The 21,802-nt window shown below is 44.9% G+C and overlaps 1 protein-coding gene across 1 annotated transcript; it reads left to right on the top strand.

Moving 5' to 3' along the window:
* Positions 1-15,445, top strand: LOC137421579 (histone chaperone ASF1). The gene is made up of 4 exons (XM_068107775.2): positions 1-361; positions 8,438-8,553; positions 9,261-9,437; positions 14,438-15,445. The coding sequence occupies exons 1-4, from the start codon at positions 253-255 to the stop codon at positions 14,624-14,626; spliced, it is 591 nt and encodes a 196-aa protein (XP_067963876.1). The 5' UTR covers positions 1-252; the 3' UTR covers positions 14,627-15,445.
* The last annotated feature ends 6,357 nt before the right edge of the window (positions 15,446-21,802 follow it).

The raw sequence follows: 21,802 nt of genomic DNA, 5'->3' as shown, positions 1-21,802 counted from the left end.
AGAGGTCACGTGATCTAATCAAGCCAATGAGCAACGAGTTCTGCGTCGTCTGTCAGGCGGGAACGGCGTTTGTCCGCAAACTCTCAATCCGATCAAAGCGGCTCTTTCTCTCGAGATTTCTTTGCACTTCTATCTTTTCCGAAATAAGCGGCCGTTGTTCGCCGTTCTCACGGAGGCTCCGATCAAACTTTCCTCGACATTCGTGCTGCGTTCCATCCTCCGTGAGGTAATTTGGGCTTCGTTTCGGCGCCGATGGCGAAGGTTCAAGTGAACAACGTTGTTGTTCTGGACAACCCGTCTCCTTTCTTGAACCCGTTCCAGTTCGAAATCACCTTCGAGTGTGTGGAGAATCTCCCTGAAGGTAAGCGGTGTTCTGAAGGGATTTGGGGCCTGTGTCGGACGCTGTCAGATTTTTTTTGCCAACGAACGAATAACGCCAATGTTCCACCACATCTTTGTTATTATTAAAGCTTTAGTCACGTACTCATGTCGCCATTGATGGTTTACTGCAAGAAACATTACTTAATTGATCGGCGAAACGGTGCTGACAGACATAATGAGCTGATTAAATGCAAAATGTTAATTTTTTTTTTTTTAATAAATGCTTTGCTGTCGGCAACGACACGTAAGTTGTACTCGAACCGTGTGGTATTAAGGCTCGCGATAGTTAAAGAAGAAGAAGAAGAAGAAAAAGGTGCTCGTGCCATTTCATTTCAGGACCTCCTTTGTCGATGACGTCACTCGCTTGTACCACGTGACCGGGCGATGCCGTCGTGCACGATCCAAGATCCCTTTGCCATCTGACAATCATTACTTCTCCAATTTCAATCGAACTTGACAGACTAAGCGTCACAGGATGGAAGTTGTACTTGTAGTGACTTCATTTGCTCTCTTCCCCAAGGAGGTTGTCCACCTTGAGCGAAATCTGCGTTAAGGTGTATATCTGTGATAAGATAGCTAAATCGTGGCATTTTCCAAGGCTGCTTCGAATAACAAAAGTAACTCGAACGGCACTCAGTAGAGAGCATACCTCCACCTGGTTGGCCATATCACTCAATGGTGAAGAATCGCTTTTCAAAATTCTACTAGCCGGATCCGGATCAGGATCTTCACCAAAATTGAATCGATTCTTACTCGTCACACACCCAACCTGTCCACCAAGTTTCGTCCAAATCCATCAATACCTTTTTGAGATATCCTGCTCCATGTATCGTTTTTGGCCCTGTCTCCCAATGGTGAAGAATCACTTATAAATTTCTAGTAGCCGGATCCGAATCTTCACCTGTCCTTGTCACATACGCTACATCTCTGCCAAATTTCGTCCGAATCCGTCCACAACTTTTTGAGATATTTTGTTCACAAACGGACAGACAGGGGTGAAAACATAACCTCCATCCACCTTTGGTGGCGGAGGTAACTAGAACGGCACAAGGTGAAATGCATACCTCCACCAGGCTGAACAGTTCATGCATGATACTGATTAGGGTGCATCAAACGCCCCATGATTTTCAAAAAGTTGTTGTATTTTAATGTCTATTCCCTCAAATGTTACACTTGTTGGTAGAAGTATGTATGCAAAAAATAGATGAAATCAGAGGTGGTCCTGGGTGGCCACCGGCCACTTTTATATATTTAGGGCCATTTAGGGCCACAGCTAAACTACTTTACAAGATAATGTAAAATTAACTACAAGATAATGTAAAATTAACCATTATACCTATATACAAAAGTAAAGTCCTACTTTTACTAAATGCCTAATATCAAACAGTTAAAACAACCTTACATGTCAATGTAAAATTAACCAAAATCGTTCTTCATATTACAAAGTTGTAGTACAGTGTTGTAGTATTGTACTTTCATTGATTAAAAGTTTGAAAATGTATTAAGCACAACGCCAATGTCACTACTCCAACTTTGCTCGTTTCCGCAAATTTGGCCTCGCTTTGCGGTCACATTCAACCACTTGAAGAAGATTTTGGAAGTGGTCTTCTCTTCTTGCAGTTGAGACAAAATCAGTTGCGAGCTTTACTGCTCTCTCCGCAGGGTCATTCACAACATTAAGCCCATCCACAATGGACTTGGCTGCCTTGAAGTGCTCATTGTTCTGCCAAGTGTCAACATCCTCTGTTAGGAAGGTCATATCTAGGTGAAGAAGGTTTACTGTAAACCACGAGTCCTCGTTCACAAGATCAGCCAGGGTTGTCGCTTCTGTAATTTTTGGAAATGACGGTTTGCCACATCCAGAACCGTAGCGGTGTTTTGGAGTGCTTGGCATTTCATCTGGTTGTATGGCCAGTAACACATCTGCAAGGGCACGACGATCCTTTTGAGGAATTGCATTGCTGAACAGTGCCAAAACAACCAGTTCTGGGGTTAAATACCACAAATGTCTATCAAAGGCTTTCACAGCGCTGACTGAAATGGTTGAGTTGACAGCTTTATAGTTGAGCAGAGTCTTGTAAAAGCACAAATCAAACCATGGGGCATTTGAAGCAGACTGACATATGAGCCACCAATCACAATAAATATAAACAACAAAAACAACAAACTCCTTCAGTTTTTTCTGTTGATGTTGTGTTGTTACAGTTCCTCGAGGTAGTAGAGAAATTTGCTCTTCAAGTAGGCATATTTTGATGGAATAAAGAATCTTTGACATCCACCTTGCTTTATGCATGGCCCCTGGTCTGTGGAGTGTTCCTTGTTTTGTGACATCATCATCGAGGACTACCTGGCAGAGTTGTGCCATTTCCTTGTAGTCTTCCCTACAGTATGAAGCGCTTGTGCGGATTGTGCTTAAAACCTTGTTTTTGCAGGATAAAAGCAGCTGTTGTGCATAGTCATTGTACATGGAAATGTCAATTTTGGTTAAACTTTTATTCTTTGCATGCGATATGCGTTCCCAATTCTTCTGGAATTTTTGGAACAAAGATACTTCTGGAGACTTTGATGCCTCAATTTTGAGAACGTCAAACACATGATCCAGGATTACCTCTCCAACATGATGGCGACATGCACACCACAGAAGAGCACGGTCCAGTTTTGATTGAATGGTAACACAGGCAGCTGTAACGTGTCCAGTGTTTGATGCTGTTGTGTCAAAACATAAGTTGACAACTGATTGTTTGCACTTCCATGAATGTAGATACGTGTAAGTGTGCTCGGCAATGATGTCACCTGATGACCTATCACTTCCAGGAGGATATCTAGCCACCCCCAGTAGCTTTACATCAGTGGCATTCCCAACCAACACTGGCAATCTTTCTTCCTTGACATTCTTGTTTGTGAGCGTTGGTATCTGCTTGCCATCCCAGTGAAGTGTTGCAGCTGTTGGGGCGATCCAATTTTCTTGAATATCTTTGGCGATAGCACTTGTTATTGATCGTCGAGCCTTATCAGCAGTTGAGTACGACTTGGCCACACGACGTGGATCACCTCCTGCCTCTTGAATTACAGCTTTGGTGAGCGCAACCTGTTGAACAGGAGTTATGTTTAGTCGAGTAGCAACAGACACAACTGAATGTCTTTTCAGAATATCATGAGGAATAAAGGCAGATGTACCTGCATATGTTGATCTGTGGTGACTACGCTTCCTTTGAAACTCTGGAATCGCCTCTTCTTCAGTTTCTTCCAAGCTATCTGCAGAGTCACTATCATCAGAGCATACAGAACTAATTGTCATCTCTTGTACACTGGATGATTCATGACGTTCTCGTCTTGAAGCTTCCGCTAAGAGGCGTTTTTCTTTTCTATGATCTTTATCAACTTTCTTCTAGTCAACACCACCAAATGAGGCTACTCTGTCAGATTTCATTGACTCTAAAAATACTCTATCTTCCTCATTCTTAATGTTTGTCATTGCATCTTTTGTCCATACACCAAAGGTCTTATCAAGACGTTCATTCATGGTTTGCAACTTAGCCAAAGTGCTTGGAGATTCTCGGCGAGAAACAGGTATTTGACGCAATTTGTTATTGTCATTAAGAAGGTCAAGTATTAGTTTGCAGCATTGATGGTCTGAAAGCATAGGAATATTTGCTTTAGTGTAGAATTTTTTCAGCTGGATAAGGACGATGCTGGCAGATTTCCATTTCAGTGGCTGAGTTTGTTTGCCTTCACATATTTCTTTCTGGATGTACCACATCACGCATCGAAGAACCTGCCGGCAAGTTGGGAGGCGGACTCCTGTCAATGTACCATCTGCTTCTGTAAAAGCATTGCCAAGACCAAAAATGGCACTTGCTAATCTGGTCTTCTTATCTGCCATCTGAAAGAAAATAAAGGATATTATTAGACTACTAGTATGGGACCCACGATTAGACCTCCGATTTCATTCATGTAAAAATACAAACTAATTATCAAACCATCGTTTTTTGCATAAAATTGTTATATTTGTATTCCTCTCATCAAGACCTTCAATTTGATACCAAACATGACTAGGTTTGGGTGTAAAATAACAAAATCAAACATTTTTACATAGTGCGGCCCCGAAAATGGCCCTAAATATATAAAAGTGGCCGGTGGCCACCCAGGACCACCTCTGATTTCATTTATTTTTTGCATACATACTTCTACCAACAAGTGTAACATTTGAGAGAATAGACATTAAAATCCAAGAACCTAAGGGCGTTTGATGCACCCTAATACTGATTCTTCTTTTCAATCTGAACCCAAACCAAGGCCTATGCAATGGCACAAGCCTGACATTCATGAAGGCACACAATACCCGACTACTTGAGTCCCCCATGTTACCCTTCAACCTTGCGGTGGAGACTGTCCCTTTGAGTGGCAGAGACGTCAGGTGCCTATCCCGGTCGTTTTAGCAAAACCTATTAAGACCTACGGTCAGACCTTTAAGCCTGTCGGTGTGTGACTTTAGGCCGAGTGTTAGTGTTGGTGTGTTTTTTTTTTCGATGTTGGTTGTGGTTGGTGTGTGGCTTTCCACCCGGGCAGCTTGATATTGCTGCTTCTATGGTCGGGCACCATAGCCTGGTGTTGGCTTAGCGGTTATGGTGCTGGCTTGGGATCCTAGGATCCTGGGTTCGAATCCCGGCCGATCGCTGAATTAACGCCAGGGGGGTTGACTCAGCCTGTCATCCTTCCAAGGTCGGCAAATTGAGTACCAGCTTACTGGGATGAATGATCACGGTGTGTACCCCGGTTTAGAATAGGTACACCGTATCCCTGCGCATCGTAAGAGCGTGACGAAGGGTTGGCGTCAGGAAGGGCATCCGGCCATAAAAACATTGCCTCAAACAGGGAACCATGATTGTCATGGGGCCCCCAAGGCTAACCCCTGCTCTAGCGGGGAAAATGGCCTTAAAACAATCATTCATTCATTCATTATGGTCGGACACCACCAAAACACTTGCTTCCCCATCAAGCCAGTCCAGGGAATGCCACCCAACACAATACGTAATGTTGTGTATTGGGAAGTTTTTACATAATACACTACTCGACAATCGGCTACAATTTTTCTTTTTTGCCATTTCCTAACTTTATGATAATTTTTATGAAAGTAGATGGTGCCACAGAATAACTCAAATTGCTGAATTTTAAGTAGATTCAGGGATCTCGATCCCGATCTTGGATTGTAGAGGGTAGACTGATATCAAGCCGGCTTTCCCATGTGCACTATGGATTATATAGATTGCAAAAGACATTTTGCAAGAGTAGGCTTCTAAGCCAAGTGTTGCCTACAATTGGATGAAAAATATACATATGCGACTTCATTTGATTTTGGTCTTCACCAAATTTGACACATGGAAGAGCAAGGTGACATGAGATAGAAAGCAACATACTGAGACAACATGATGCAACTAGCAGATAAAAAAAAAAAAACAGAAGGTGCAGGAGGATGGAAGGAGACATGGCAACCTGTATGTAGATGGCGAGATGTAGGGAAGGGTTTATGAGGATAACAAGATCACTGGATAACAAGATGGAGGTGACTAGAAATGGTGGTGCACTGTCAACTTGAAACCTTGGTGGGAAGAGTGGGATGAGCAGGCTGATGGAGGATCCACAAAAGGCATAAAGGAGTGGAGTTTTGTTTTACCTTTTATGCAGCTGGGCAATCAAAGAAAGGTCGTAATTCTATCACAGGGCTGACAGGATAGTCTAGAGGTATGCACACTCGCCTCTGAGTTGTCTAGCCTGGGTTTGAATCCCGACCAAGATATAAACTCATCCCGGTCACGGTGTTTCACAGGCAGGGTGATTGGTCAATGTGTGTGCCGTCCCTCCGATAGCCTTTAAACCGGGCATCCTGTCTACCGGCATTAGTTGGTGGACGTTAAAGATCCACACGGTGTCTTTCATGAAGAGGAGACTAGCTATAGTCGGCGCCATGGACAAATTACTAATTCCAGCCGAAACGAATGCTGGGAAGGCAACAGCAAACCACCCAGGATAACCCTTGTTCAGGAAGCTGCTTCGGCGGTCCCGATGCCCTGTGAAGAGTAAGGTAGATCAGAGGGAGAGGTACAGAGAGAGAGTTCAATCATAACAAATGATGTACTCATATATGTGTTTACTTGTACGATTACGATCGTTAATTTGCTGGAGAAAATAAACACATCTTTGGGCAATATTGATGCCAGGTTTGGGGTGGTATGTGAGGCAAGAGCAATACAACAGTGCCTTCAGAAAGTATTCACACCCATTGACTTTTTCACATTTTGTTGTGTCACAGCCTGAATTGAAAATGGATTAAATTGAGATTTTTTTTTTTTTGTCGCTGATATACACATAATAACCCATGATGTCAAAGTGGAATTTTTTTTACAAATATTTACAACATAATCAAAGATTAAAAGCTGAAATGTCTTGAGTCAATAAGTATTCAACCCCTTTGCTATGACACTCCAAATAGAGCTCAAGTTCATCCAATTTCCTTTAATCATCCTTGAGATGATTGTAGAGACAAGGACAAGACAAGGAGATGTCTCTACAATTTGATTGCAGTCTACCTGTGGCCAATTCAATTGAATGGATATGATTTAGAAAGAAACACAACTTTCTATATAAGGTCCCACAGTTGACAGTGCATGTCAGAGCAGAGACTCTACCATGAAGTCCAAGGAACCGTTCGTAGAATTCTGAGATAGAATTGTGAGGAGGCATAGACCTGGGGAAGGGTATAAACTTGGTGTTGGCCTAATGGTTAGGGCGGCAGGCTTGGGAATGTTGAACGTTCCCAAGAGCACAGTGAGCTCCATCATTAGGAAATGAAAAGAATATGGAACTACCTGGACTCTTCCTAGAGCTGGCCATCCGACTAAGCTGAGCAACCGGCAAGAAGAACCTTTGTCAGGGAGGTGACCAATAACCCAATGACCACTCTGACAGAACTACAGAGTTCCTTGGCTGAGATGGGAGAACCTGTCGGAGGCCGGAAGGACAGCAGCACTTCTCTGCAGCACTTCACAAATCCTGGCTTTATGGGGAAGTGGCCAGACAGAGGCCACTCCTGAGAAAAAGGCACATGACAGCACATCTGGAGTTTGCAAAAAGGCACGTGAATGTCTGAGAGCATGAGGCAAATATCCTGTGGTCTGATGAGATGAAAATTGAACTCTTTGGCCTGAATCCAAAGCGCTACGTCTGAAGGAAACCGAGCACAGCTCGGTTTAACATCTACCGCCGTCCCTACTGTGAAGCATGGTGGTGGCAGCTTCATGCTATGGGCATTGCTGAAATGTCTTGAGTCAAGTTCAGCGGCAGGGATTGGGAGACTTGTATGGATCGAACAATGAATGGAGGTATATCCTCGAGGAGAAACTGCTTCAGAGTGCAAAAGACCTTAAACTGCGGCAAAGCTTTACGTTCCACCTGGACAATGACCCCCAATCATACAGCCAAAGCAACACCGGCTTGTGTTCTGAAGCCAGGCTGAATGGCTTCAGAACAAGAATGTGAAAGCCCAGACTTGAATCCCATTGGAATCTATGGAAAGACTTGAAGATTGCTGTTCACTGACATTAACTCTGAGTAATCAATGCACTTTGCCATGATTTTTGTTAACAAGTTAACAAGCCGTTTTTAGCATTGCATGATACAACCATATCCATTCTGAAAAGTGATTGTGATAATAATTTGTATTTCATCTGGATAGGCTTATAATGAGATTCCAACAAGAGATCAAAACTGTTGGGGGGGGGGGGTAGAGGGGGCGGGTAGAGAATGTCCTGAGAGTTGATGCCTGTTCCACATGGGCACATGGCCCATGTTGCTGGGATCCTGGGTTCAATGTACATGATATAACATGGCGACTTGTCCAGTTCTACCAACATCCTTGTGCTTTAATACAAATATTTACTATAGTATTGCCTTTTCATGTCCTTAAAATGCAAGTGATAATAATTGTACATGCTCTCCTTAGCCTTACACAATTTAATAAGTGTCTGCTCGTACTGAAAGTATGTCTTTCACACCTTAGATTTGGAGTGGAAGATTGTTTACGTGGGTTCCGCTGAGAGTGAAGACTATGACCAAATCTTAGACTCTGTTCTTGTTGGGCCAGTACCAGCAGGCCGCCACATGTTTGTTTTCCAGGTTTGTTTGTTTTTCCTCCACACACTATTTGGACATTTCCAAACCCTCCCCTCCACCTGCTCCCCCCCCCCCCCCCAACCCACTCATCTTCAATTAACTTTCTCCCTCCCCCACCTTGACTGGCCTCTTCCCTTCTGCCTTATTTTTTACCCACCACCTTATCCACACCTTCTCCCCCTTTCCCCACCCCTCTCCCACACATTATTGGTCCTCTTCACCCTCCCCTCCCCACCATGTCGGTCCTCTCCCTTCCCTCCACCTTATTGTCACTCTTATTCCCCCTCCCCCACCTTGTCGACCCTCTTGCATCACCCTTCCCCTACCCTGCCTTCCACCTCCCTCTGCCTGGTCAGCCCTCATGCATTATCCAAACTCCCCTCCCCCCCCCCCCCCACACACACACACACACACACACACACACACACACCTACCTGTCGGCTCACTTGCATACCCATCAGCCAGCTTGAATCTGTCTACCCCCATCAGCCCCCTTCCTTCTCCTCCCACTCCCCCCTGTCATCTCTCTTCCCCTCTTTCCCACCATGTCAGACCTCGTCTTTTTTTTAAAGAAACACTCACTTTGTTTACATACCTACCTTTCTCTTCACAGCTTCTCTCCACTTTTTTAATGCCCTCGCTTTTTAGATCTTCCACGTGATCATTTCCTCATAGTCGTATAATCTACCTGTGGTATTATTCTCTCTCAGGCAGACGCTCCAAACCCAGAACTGATTCCAGATGCAGATGCTGTTGGTGTGACAGTTGTACTTATCACATGCACATACCGAGGACAAGAGTTTATCAGAGTTGGCTACTACGTCAACAATGAGTATACCGATCCAGAACTCCGTGAAAACCCACCTGTGAAGCCCATCTATGACAAAGTAAGAACTGAGAGCAGTTTATGGTGGTGGATTTTTGGTTGCGTTTAGGATTATGTTATGATGTTGGTTTGGGGTTTTGGCAAGAAGTTTATAATTGTGGGTAGAGTGGTGAGTTTATTGGCTCAACATATTGAAAAAAACACCATTCTCTCTCGCCTTTCATGCGAAGGGTGAGATGGCTTTGTCCCATCTCAGTTGCCAGTTCTCCTGCCTCATCATCAGGGTTTTTCATTGAGGATCCTGAGCCTGAGAAACCTGAGAAAAAGGGGGGGACTATTTACACGGGTGCAATCATCACATCGACTCGGAGCCTGTGCAGAAGAGCTTTTATCAAGATGGCGAAGCACACATACAAAAAGGGCTTCCCGCAGGGCATGCACATTCATCCCCCTATGCACCCATCGTAAACGAAGCAAAAACTTTAAATAAATAGATAAGCAGAGGAAGGGTTGAGTACTGGATGCCGGGATGACCGTCATGTCCATGTAGGCCTAGCCAAGTGCTAGAGGTAGTGCCAACGCCGTAATTACGTCCCAGCGAAAAGAGTGTGACTGGCGGAGGGACGGACTGAGAAATCCGGCTACTTGGATATCCAGTATAGACGAAGTCTGATGTCAGGCCACACCGGCTTCCTCGCCACTGCAAAAATGCAATGAATGCTAAAAGGTACCCATTGTGATGTCATGTTTGTATGACAATGACACAAACACTGCTTTCATTCAATGAGAGCACACGAAGTGCTTGTATCAGTTTCAGGACAGATGACATGGTGATAAACAGCTATATCCTCGAGCTTTTGTGCAGTTGGTCATCATTAGGGTTATATAAACATCGATAGCGTGTACCCTCCAAGCGCCAGCTATCTTCAATGCAGCCGAGTGGCGTACGTTATTTATTACGTCAGCATAAGTGGCACAAGTTACTTTAGCATACGTGATTGCACAATGTTGATGTATCACTAGATTGTCGATATTTGGAGGGATGGTAATCGACTACCAAAAATTTCAATTTTTTTTTTGTTTTTGTTTTGTATTCAGAGTCGAGGCTCATGAAAGAGCTAACATTTATCAAACAAACAAATCAAACAAACAAGCAAACAAAGTATATAAAAAGGGGAGCGGTCGACAAGATGGGGAGAGAAGGGGAGGAAGCACACAAACACAACATTTGAGAGCAGGGACATTGGGAGATGTGTGGGAGGGAGAGGGCCTGGGGGGAGGCAGGATAGGTATAAAACGCAAGGACACCAAGGACTCCAGGAAAGAAGTCGGCACCTCAAAAAAGTGGATTTGGGGTGAAATTAGCAGGGGTAGAAAAGATCAAGGTTTTGGATTGGGGAAGATAAGAGATGGTGGTGAACAGCCGTTTTAAAGACCTGGAGGGAGGAGTGGGATTGAAGAGAGTGAGGGAGTTTGTTCCAGAGACGGGAGAAAAGAGGAATGATGGAGTGAAGGTGAGCAGAGAGTCTTGATTTTGGCAGTTTAACCATAAGAGGGTTGCAGGCAGATCTTGTGCGACCTGTAGGAATATTTGGGGGACAGAGCCCAGAGAGAGCTGGGGGGGGGGGGGGGCAAGGCCGGAGAGGAGTCGGTAGAAGACGGAAAGACCACCAACCTGCCTGTGGTGAGTAAGTGAAAGGCCCTCGGAGATCGCGTCATCGCGGGAGATTCCAATGATTCTGAACGCTTTGGTTTCAACAGCGTGAAGACGAGCTAGGTGTGAGGCAGGAACACCAACCCAGAGGGGAGAGCAGTACTCCATTGAGCTGCGGATGAAAGCCTTGTATGTGGTGAGGAGCTCAGGTGTGCCAAAGAAGGACTTCGCACGACGGAGGATGCCCAGTCGGTGACTGGCTTTGGAGGCCAGCTTGGAAATGTGGTTTTCCCAGGAAAGATCATGGCAGATAGTGAGACCCAAAAGCTTGAGTGACAGAACTTCTTGGAGAGGATTATTCAGAAAGTAGATGGGAGGGTTGTCCAGTCGGTCTTTTCAGAGAGACATCGTAAGAGTGTGAGACCAGCGCTAATCATGGGATGAATCAAACTTCTGCTTCATTATTGCCCATCAACGTGTGGTGATGATGGAAATGCTTTTGGGGGGAATTGTGGAGCCTTATCGTTTCAAGCCTTATGTGAGCGATTCAGACGAACATGGTGTTAGTGAAGATAGTGGTGTTATGTTCGTAGTGAAGATTAAAACGCCAGTCGCATGTTCACAACCATTAGTAGGTTTTGTTTTTCTGTTAAATTAATGGTTTATCAGGGATTTTGTATTAATTCTTAAATCGGTTATATTACTGCAGAAGAAATACGGCACAACACAGCACGGACACCACCCAGGTACACTAAGACATCGCCCAGGTACACTCGGATACTGACGACCATATGCGCGACGAATGATTTGGCCCACCTTTGCAGGCTGACCCAATGTCCTACATGTTGCAGGATCGACCTGTTTCATACTTTCTCGGGACACCATTTCTGTCTGTCCGTGCCGTGTCTGTATGTGTCGTGGTGTTACCGTGCTGTGCATGTCGTGTCCATGCTGTCATGCCATGTTGATGTCCTGCCCAGTAGAGGGCAGGTGTGGGGTGGTCGTGGGTATTGTTAGCTAGTGACAGTTGAAGGGGTATGGTGGAGGAGGGATTAGTGTTGGATGATGGTCTTACAGTTTCAAGCGACGGTTGTTTCTTCCGCTTAATCGTGAGGGTGGCATCCTCTCTCAGTCGTGGCAGATAACCACAAGATCGAGCCATCTCTGAATGAATGAATGATCGTTTTTAAGGCCATTTTTCCCCGCTAGAGCGGAGGTTAGCCTTGCGGGCCCCATGACAATCATGGTTCCCTGTTTGAGGCAATGTTTTTATGGCCGGATGCCCTTCCTGACGCCAACCCTTGGTCACGCTCTTATGATGCGCAGGGATACGGTGTACCTATTCTAAATCGGGGTACACACCGTGATCATTCATCCCAGCAAGCTGGTACTCAATTTGCCGACCTCGGAAGGATGACAGGCTGAGTCAACCCCCCTGGCGTTAATTTAGCGATCGACCGGGATTCGAACCCAGGATCCTAGGATCCCAAGCCGGCACCCTAACCGCTAAGCCAACACCAGGTGAATGAATGTTAATGAACAATGTTCCGAGCACAAACGCGAACATTTTGTAGGCCCAATCCACACTCGGGTATTTCGGACAAACCTCGTCCAATTTCTGGCAACTCTCGGATCTTTTTGACCATCGTTGTAGCAGGTAACCGTCTCGGTTTGTATTACTGCAACCACCAAGAATGCAATAACCCAGCATATTTGTAGAAATTCGAAAAATATTCACCGTTTGAGTTGAGGCTTACCGCGATATCGCCCGTAAACAATACAGAAATGGCACTCGACTTCATGGTGTGACGTCACGGCTAATCATGAAGAAGAAGATTTTGGCTTTTAATTGCAAAATTACCGACTTTACAAATCACAGGATTGAAAAAGACATCCTATCTATTTTATAGGGCACCAAGGGATAGTTTAGCGTCGAGGTGGTCTGAGCATTTGGGTTTCCCTTTAAGAACACCTGCAAATCAAAACAGCTTCTCGTTTTCAGCCAGCCTACAAAACAGCCTACTACCTATGACTACCAACTACTTCTACTACTTTAATTGCCTCAACTAATCATGCCTACCTTGTGGGGTCAGCTGCAGAAGGTAGATCGGCCTGTCTTTCACAAATCAATTGGCGAGGCCTAACGTCAGAGGTTAGAGGTCAGAGGTCCTGTTAGATAAAAAAAAATTGTTACTGAGCTAACTTGTGAACCAGGGATGGGATTTTGACCAAACTTGGTATAAGTACATATTATGATGCAAATATGAACTGATTAGATTTCTGCATCAAAGGTCATAGGTCATGTCAGGTAAAAATGTGATAATTGAGAACAGCTGAAGGGATTTAAATCAAATTGGTACAAGTATTATTATGATGTCATAATGTGGGTGGAGGCATATCGGTCGACGCCGAAGTTGCAATGCCGAAGGGTGGCATTCTCGTTATACATAATTTGCAATGTTTAATGAAGCGTTTGCCACCTTAAAAAAAAAAAATTAAGGGCAATGAATGTGGATTAGATGAGGGAGGAAAAGAGGTAGACTGGCTGAAATGGGAAGATATTGTAGGGTGGCTGGAAAGTGGAGAGAGTTCGCCTGGGGATAGAGGGCTGGGAAGTATTATACAGGGTGGCCTGAAAGTCCCTTTACCCCTCCCCAGTAAAGCATTCCTTCTTGAACTCTTTTAATATACAGGTTTTATTGTGCAGTACTTACAATATTTAATCATTGTATCTGTATGTGCTCCACCATTCTCCTTGCAACATTAAATTATTCGCCAAGTCCTCTTACACATTTTGTGTAGCATTCGTGGAGTCACCTGTGCGAAAGAGGTCACAACTGCAGCTCGTAATTCTTCAGTTGTCCTATATCAGTTTGTCAACACTTTCTCCTAGATGAAACCCCACAAGCAGTTGTCTGGAATCGTTAGATCTGGACTATGGGGTGGCCACGGTAGATGAGCTTTGGAGAAAGTTTTCTAAAGTGTTTCGGCGAAAACTGTGGTCGAAAACTGCACTTTGGCCATCGACTCTGTTCCAACTTGTGTCCGCCATACCATTTAACTTCCTACTGACTCTCGCGTTTGTAAGTCAATGTTGCTGCATGCCACGGCCAGGGAGGGTGGTGGTGCGAGAAATTTAGCAAGGATAAAGTGACTTTCAGGCCACCCTGTACAAAAGGTGGAGCAGCAAAAACTTGGTACCATTAGGCCTCACCTCATATAAAGGGTAAAGAGGAAGAAGAAGAATAATGCTATCTTCAGCTTAGGCTTGTCTCGTCGATCCTGTATACCATATTCCATTCAATCAAGTTTTTAATGTAATATGTCCACTTCCGCTTTCACAATCTGCTGAATAACAAATATAATTGAATGCAATAGTTAAAATAAGACCCTTTTCCCACCCCCAGCTACAGCGAAACATCCTGGCATCGAATCCACGTGTGACTCGTTTCCAGATCAACTGGGATGATGGCGAAAAAGTAAGCGAGCTGGAGAACCTTCCACCTGGCAGCACCTCGCATGGTATTGCATCCAGAGGCACCCAGCTCCCAAGAGCTAGCCAGACAGAAAGTAGCGGCTCCATGGACTGCCTTTAAAACCAAGTGTTGTCACTTTGGTCATGATCTACCACCTGGCAGTAGCATCTCATGTTGTTTGTACATGTTTGCAAATACAAGTGCCCCTGCCTTAGGTTTTGACCGAACCTTGCAGGTTTTTTTTTAATTTTATGCAGCACCTATGCCATGCTGGAATTTCAGCATGTTGCTTAATTTGGACCGACCAGGCGGAGGACCTCTACTGGCCAAGCTGATTTGCCAAGTGCTATGTTGCACCCTCAGCACATTGCCTCGACGTTGCGCTTACATTCTGTTTGAAGGATCACGTTTTGCCTGTTAACTGTGTTGGGATTCATATATACGTACACACACACACACACACACACACACACACACATACACACACACACATATATATATATATATTATACATATTCACCAGCAACAAAAGCAGGTTTCCAGCTGGCAATCTCAAAATGCCAGGGAATTCTTATTGTCATTGAAATAAAAGTTTTCACGTTTTGTGGTGAAACACTGTGTTCAGTCAGCAGTACAACTTGTTTTTATGGTGATATAATGATAGTCACCAAAGTTGTTGACGTTCTCCAACCCCCTCTGCAGCAGTTGAGCAAACAGCCATCAAACCATTTCAGGGCTGGGTCAAAGGGGTATCAACATATGAATAAGTGATTGTAGATTAGATGTAATAAACTGGTTTTATAATTTAAAACAAAACCCCATTTCATTAGATTTCAACATTATACTGTAGTTGAGTGGCTGGTGGTGATGGCCTGCTGTGGGAATTTACATTTGTTTTCCAACTCTTCTTTTTTAATAAACAAGAAACATGTTTTGTGATTCCTTCTTCAGCAACATTGTCTTAGATTGTCAGCAAAGAGCAACGATAACTCTCTCGATATCTGAGATTTTTAGGACCGGCACTCGGCATATTACTTAGATCTCATGACGTACCGAATGATTATTGTCTTTCAGTCCTTGCCACGCGTATGGATATTGTCTTCAAGTTTCTCTGAAATTCGTATTCCAATCTGAGATTTGTTGGACTATCTTCAAGTTACTTGTTATTTCCTTTCATGTCATTTCCTGTAAATCATCAATGTTAATCTCGGAACATCAGGTCTGGAAGGATACCATCGAGGTATCACATTTGTCTAGTCTGGGTTTGATTTGATTGGTTTCTCATCGCCCTAAACTGTCGAACTGATGTTTTGAAGACAGGATGTTGCATCACAGTGCGCCATCCGTTTGGTTTGGTGGTAAGCCGGGGACCCATCTGTTAGCATTAGTTGGTGGACGTTGACAATCCCACTTCGTCTTTCAATGAAGAGTAAGTGTGTTGGTGTTGGCACATTGGCCTAACGATAGTCTCGTCCTTACCACCTATGGTGCCCACGTTGGTCACCGTCTAGTGTTGACCTCTGAGGCACTCTCTGCAAAAGGACTGGCAACCTACCAGGATATGATACTACGCAGTGTACAATAGTCTGTCCTGCAGTCCATCCTACAATGGATTTAACACGTCAGACAAACATGGTCGTATTTTGGTGAGTTTTAAGGTTAAATTATTGTGTAGTATTCTTTTTTTGTGTCGCTCTCATTTTTAGTTTTTGCAATGTGAATGAGTTCAAGAGTCATGAGGAAAAAAAGCCAGTCAAACGTTTCATTTGTTTTGTTTAATTTCTTTGATATGTTGAATTATCATATCTGTTTGTTGAGCGCAATAATAAACTTTGACAACAAGACGATACTCAAAATTAAAAGTGCCCCCTTTTATTAGTTAAATTATTTCAAAGAAATGTGTCAAAGGCAGTCAGATTAAATGCCTGGAATGTATCACAGCAAACAGCGTCTCTTTGGGAGGGGTCTGGGAGTCTATAACATATAATATAATCTATAACAATAAAAGAGAGCGTGTTAGTCAGTGTGTCTCCTCCATAACTCCAAAACAATTAAACCAAGCGGCCCAAAACCTTTCATGCATATTAAGGAAACTCCAAAGGAGTGCATGAATGGAAACTGGGTGTTTGGATAAATTTAAACATCCCTTTTGAAGATAATTAATGAACTGGCTTATTTAATTAAACCAAAAACAGGCTTTATCCTTGGTCAGCCTGCTATCCCTCGCAGGGGTCTTAAGCTTTTTCGGCCTGCTCAAAACGCCTTGCCTTGAACAGGCTGCAATGGTTTCTGCACGATTTTGTGCTCAAAGTTAATTTTTTTCACTTTCCTCACACATCATCTAATGTCTGATGTCCATACATAAGAATCGCTGTATACATCGCTTTTCTAGGTGCTGTAGTTGTCAGGTTAGGAGCTTGGAGCGATGTTATGCGTTACATGATGCGATTTACCACGATAGCCTCTCACGGACTAATTAAAGCATATAATCAAAATATTATTTCGCATTTGAGGATCCTTTGAGGTTTTCCTGGTGTGTACCCTGGTTTAGAATAGGTACACCGTATCCCTGCGTGTCGTAAGAGGCGACTAAGAGGGTTGGCGTCAGGAAGGGCATCCGGCCAGAAAAAACATTGCCTCAAAAAGAGAACCATGACAATTACAACTACATATGAGCAGGGTTCAGCCCGAAGTGGAGACCGGTTTCTGAGGTTTGGGACATGGAATGTAGGGACAATGACAGGGAGACCAGGAGAAGTGGTGGAAGTGTTGATCAGAAGAAGAGTGGACATATGTTGTGTGCAAGAGTCGAGATGGAAGGGAAGTGGTGTGAGAATGGTGAAGGGTAGGCAGGGACAGAAATACAAGTTTGCGTGGCAAGGGCGCCCGGAGGGCGTGAATGGTGTTGGTGTCCTGTTTTCTGAGGAGTTTGTAGACAGTGTGGTGAGTGTGACTAGAGTGAGTGATAGGTTGGTGATTGGAAAGCTCTTGGTGAACGTCATCTCGGGATATGCTCCGCAGGTTGGTCGGAGCGATGAAGAGAAGGACAAGTTCTGGTGTGCGATAGAGAAGCTGATGGAAAACGTGAAAGATGAGGAACTTGTTGTGGTAGGAGGAGACCTAAATGGACATGTGGGAAGGAGTATGGATGGTTTTGACGGAGTTCATGGGGGTTACGGATATGGTGTGGGAAATGGAGAAGGTGAAAAGATTTTGGAGTTTGCTGATGGAGCTGATTTGTTGATTTGTAATACTCAGTTCCAGAAAGAGGATAATAAGCTTGTTACATACACGTCAGGTGGGTCGACGACAACCGTTGACTACTTGATGGTGCGTAGGCGAGATAGGGGGCACCTCCGGGACACAAAGGTGATCCCGGGGGAGGAGGCTGTTTCACAGCACCACTTGGTTGTCTGCGACATAAGGGTGAAAGGTGCGAGGAGAGCTCGGCGGGTGAAGTACCAACCTAGAATGAAGGTGTGGAGGTTGAAAGAGGTGACAGTAAGGGAGGCATTGAAAGAGAGGCTGAGTAGGGTAGAGGATGATGTGGTTGAGCTTGAAAGTGGTTGGATGTCAATGAAAGATAGTCTGTTGGGAGCCGTTGGTGAGGTATGTGGATGGACAAAAGGACCACCGAGGCACTCGGAAACATGGTGGTGGGATGATGAAGTTGGAAAGAGGATTGACGAGAAGAGGAAGACGTTCAAGGAGTGGCAGAAGGCAAAGGGTATGGGAGCAGAAAAAGCAGAGCATGAAAGTTATAAGGCAGCCAAGAAGGCTGCAAAGAAAGAGGTAGCAAAGGCGCAGGAGGCATGAAGGAAAATGTTCGGAGAACGCTTGGATTCAGAAAAGGGTCAGAGAGCGGTATTCAGGATTGCAAAGCAGATAGCGAAAGAGAGATGTGATGGGGGTGAGTTGCTTGAAGGATGAAGTGGGACAAATCGTTGTGGACCCAGATGGAATTAAAGGAAGATGGAAATGCTGTTGAATACAGAGAATGAATGGGATGGCAACATCGAGAGTAACCCAGTTTTAGGACTGGCAGAGAAGATAACTGAGAAAGGTTGAGGAAGCGATAAAAGCAATGAAGAGTAGAAAAGCGGGAGGGCCGACGGGAGTTGTGGGAGATATGTTGAAGGCAGCAGGAAGTTGGGGTGTGAAGAGAATGACAGAGATCTGTAATCTGGTGGTGAAAGAAGGCTGTATTCCAGTGGATTGGGAACTGAGTACCCTTGTCCCTCTATACAAGGGGAAAGGTGACCCTCTGGAGTGTGGCTCGTACCGAGCGATAAAGTTATTGGAGCATGGAATGAAGGTATTGGAAAGGGTGTTGGAGAGGAGGATAAGGAAGAAGGTGAAGGTCGATGAAATGCAGTTTGGATTTATGCCAGGAAGAGTAACGACAGACGCGCTCTTTATTGTGAGGCAGTTGCAGGAGAAGTACATGGAGAAGAGGAAGAAGTTGTTTCTTGGGTTTGTTGATCTGGAGAAAGCATTCGATAGGGTTCCACGTGAAGTAGTGACATGGGCATTGAGGAAGTTAGGAGTGGAGGAATGGTTGATCAGAGTAGTGATGGCAATGTACAAAAGAGCGTGCACAGCTGTAAGGACGGGAACAGTGGTGAGTTTGAGGTGAAGGTGGGAGTGCATCAGGGGTCTGTACTAAGTCCACTGCTATTTGTAGCTGTGATGGATGTGCTGGCTCGGAACGTAAAGGAGGGTTTACCGTGGGAGTTGTTGTATGCAGATGATCTGGTGTTGATTGCGGAAAGTATGGATGGGCTGAAGGAAAAGATGAACAAGTGGAAGGAATGTATGGAGACAAAAGGTCTGAAGGTGAATATCGGAAAGACGAAGGTGATGGCAAGTGGTAAAGCATGTGGTGAGGTGGAAAGAACTGGGAAGTGGCCGTGTGCTGTGTGCAGGAAGGGTGTCGGAGTGAACTCCATTCAATGTACATTGTACAATGTGCGCTGAGTGGGTTCATCAAAAATGCAGTGGTCTGAGAGGGTCATTAACCAGTGTGGCAGCTACATTCAAATGTAAGGTGTGCATAGAGGGAGCTGCAGATGGAGGAAATGTTGAGTTGGATCTTGGCGACTGCGTGAAGCTGGAAGGTGTGTAAACATTTTGCTACCTCGGAGACATGCTGAATAGAGAAGTTGGATCAGACTCGGCAACGGTTGCGAGAGTGAGATGTGCATGGAAGAAGTTTCGGGAACGGAGTGGCGTGCTGACGAGGAGGGGAGTGTCGTTGAAGCTGAAGGGAAAGGTGTATGCTGCATGTGTGAAAAGTGTTATGATTTATGGGAGCGAGACGTGGGTCATGAACGTAGAGCAGCAACGAAAGGTGGAAATGTGAATGGTTCGGTGGATGTGCGGAGTATCGTTGAGAGAGAGGAAAACAAATGATGAATTGCGAACGATGGGAATGGAGCCTGTGATTGATGCTGTGAAGAGGAACAGGTTGAGATGGTTTGGTCATGTGTTGAGGAAGGATGAAAGTGACTGGTTGCGAAGAGTGAATGAAATGAATGTAGAAGGAAGTAGAGGATGGGGAAGACCGAGAAAGACTTGGCTAAAGATGGTGGAAGAAGAAATGCGGGCAAGGGGGTTAACAAGGAGAGATGCAGAAAATAGGGCAAAATGGAGAAGATTGTCATGGGGACCGCAAGGCTAACCCCCGCTCTAGCAGGGAAAATGGCCTTAAAATGCCTGTTGGTGTGTTGTGTTTTATTTGAGGATCGCATCCCTTGGACAAAATAACTTGGAATCTGAAGTTAAATCTCCAAAATTTTAATAAATCAGCTATTATTATAACTAAGCGTGTTTATTTATGTGCAAAGAAAGGCTGTCATACCTCCTTCATATTTACACAAGAAATTTAAAAAAAGTAATTAATTAGTCGGCAGGCTGGGAAAATTCCCGAGATATATATTTTTTCTTCTTTTGGACTATTTGAACATTAGAGCGTACATACAGCAATACACTAGTAATATATAGGTTATGGATAAAACGATACATCGGATGTTTTTTCAAGTTGCAAAAGTCTTAATCTTTAATCCCATTTGTCATAATTTCGATTGTAAACAAATAGAATACGGAGAAACAGCGTGAATAAAGCTTCGCGCCATCTTTTTAAAAACATGACGGAGAAACTCGGCCACTCATGAGATTGATTAACAAAAATCAATATAAACGATCATTTTATTATTCCCTGCGGGTTCTTGGCAAAATTCACCACCAAGATCTTCAAACTTAGCAATAACTTTTTCTTCTTCAAACTCAGAAACATTATGGAGAAACTCAGCTATAGATTACTTAAATGCACCTATGTTCACCGCTCCCACCCCATGCCTCCCCCCCCTCTCCCCCCCCCCATGCCTCCCCCCTTTCCCCCCCCATGCCTCCCCCCTCCCGCCCTCTCCCCCCCCATGCCTCCCCGTCTCCCCCGCCATGCCTCCCCCCTCCCCCCCCTCTGGCTCTCTGCCTCTGTCTCTTTCTCTCTCTCTTTCCCTCTCTCTTTTCCAACTTTTTCTCTCTTCCCCCCCTCCCCTTTCTCGCTCACCCCTCCATCCTTGTGTCCTTCTTCACTCCCCACCCATCCTCTCTCCCAACCCCGAGTGTACAAAATAGCAACGTGGTGAGGCATCGCTCTCTGAACCATTCCAGCTATACCCCCACCCTCCTCTCTCTCCCCCACATCTTTCTCTCTGCTTCCGCCCCCCCTCACCTCCCCTCTTTGGGAGGGGTCTGGGAATCTGGAGGAGGAGGGGAAGGGGGGGTGTAGTGGGAGTTGGGAAGGGCGTGGAGTGTGAGTTTGGAGAAAGGGGCGTTGGGTGGGAAGGATGGAGGGCAAGGAGTGGTAGTCTGGGGGAGGGATAAGAGGAGGAAGGACGGGATGGAATGAGTCTCGAGGGGGGATGGTAGGAGTCTAGAGGAGAAGGGGGGAGGAGGCAGGGGTTGCTGCGGGAGGAGGGGATGGAATGAGTCTCGAGGGGGGATGGTAGGAGTCTAGAGGCGAAGGGGAGAGGAGGCAGGGGTTGCTGCGGGAGGAGGAACGCTCCGTTTCCTGGCAACGCTGGGTACCTTTGCTGGTACTGTGAGCAGTTAGGGTATAGAAAAGAACATCACTCGGTAGAACCCTTACCTCCTCCAGGTTGAACATTTTAAGTTTTGTATCCCACTGATAGGCCGGATCTGGATTCGAACCTGAACCAAAATCGAATCACTTGTTCTTGCTACCTATCCAACTCATCGACCAGTGGTGTCATAATCCGTCCACAACTTTTTGAG

The sequence above is a fragment of the Myxine glutinosa genome, chromosome 2, assembly GCF_964187855.1.
Source record: "Myxine glutinosa chromosome 2, kmMyxGlut1.1, whole genome shotgun sequence".
In the NCBI taxonomy this organism is placed as follows: Eukaryota; Metazoa; Chordata; class Myxini; order Myxiniformes; family Myxinidae; genus Myxine; species Myxine glutinosa.
The sequence above is the reverse complement of the archived record's forward strand: the minus strand, read 5'-3'. Positions and strand labels throughout refer to the sequence as shown.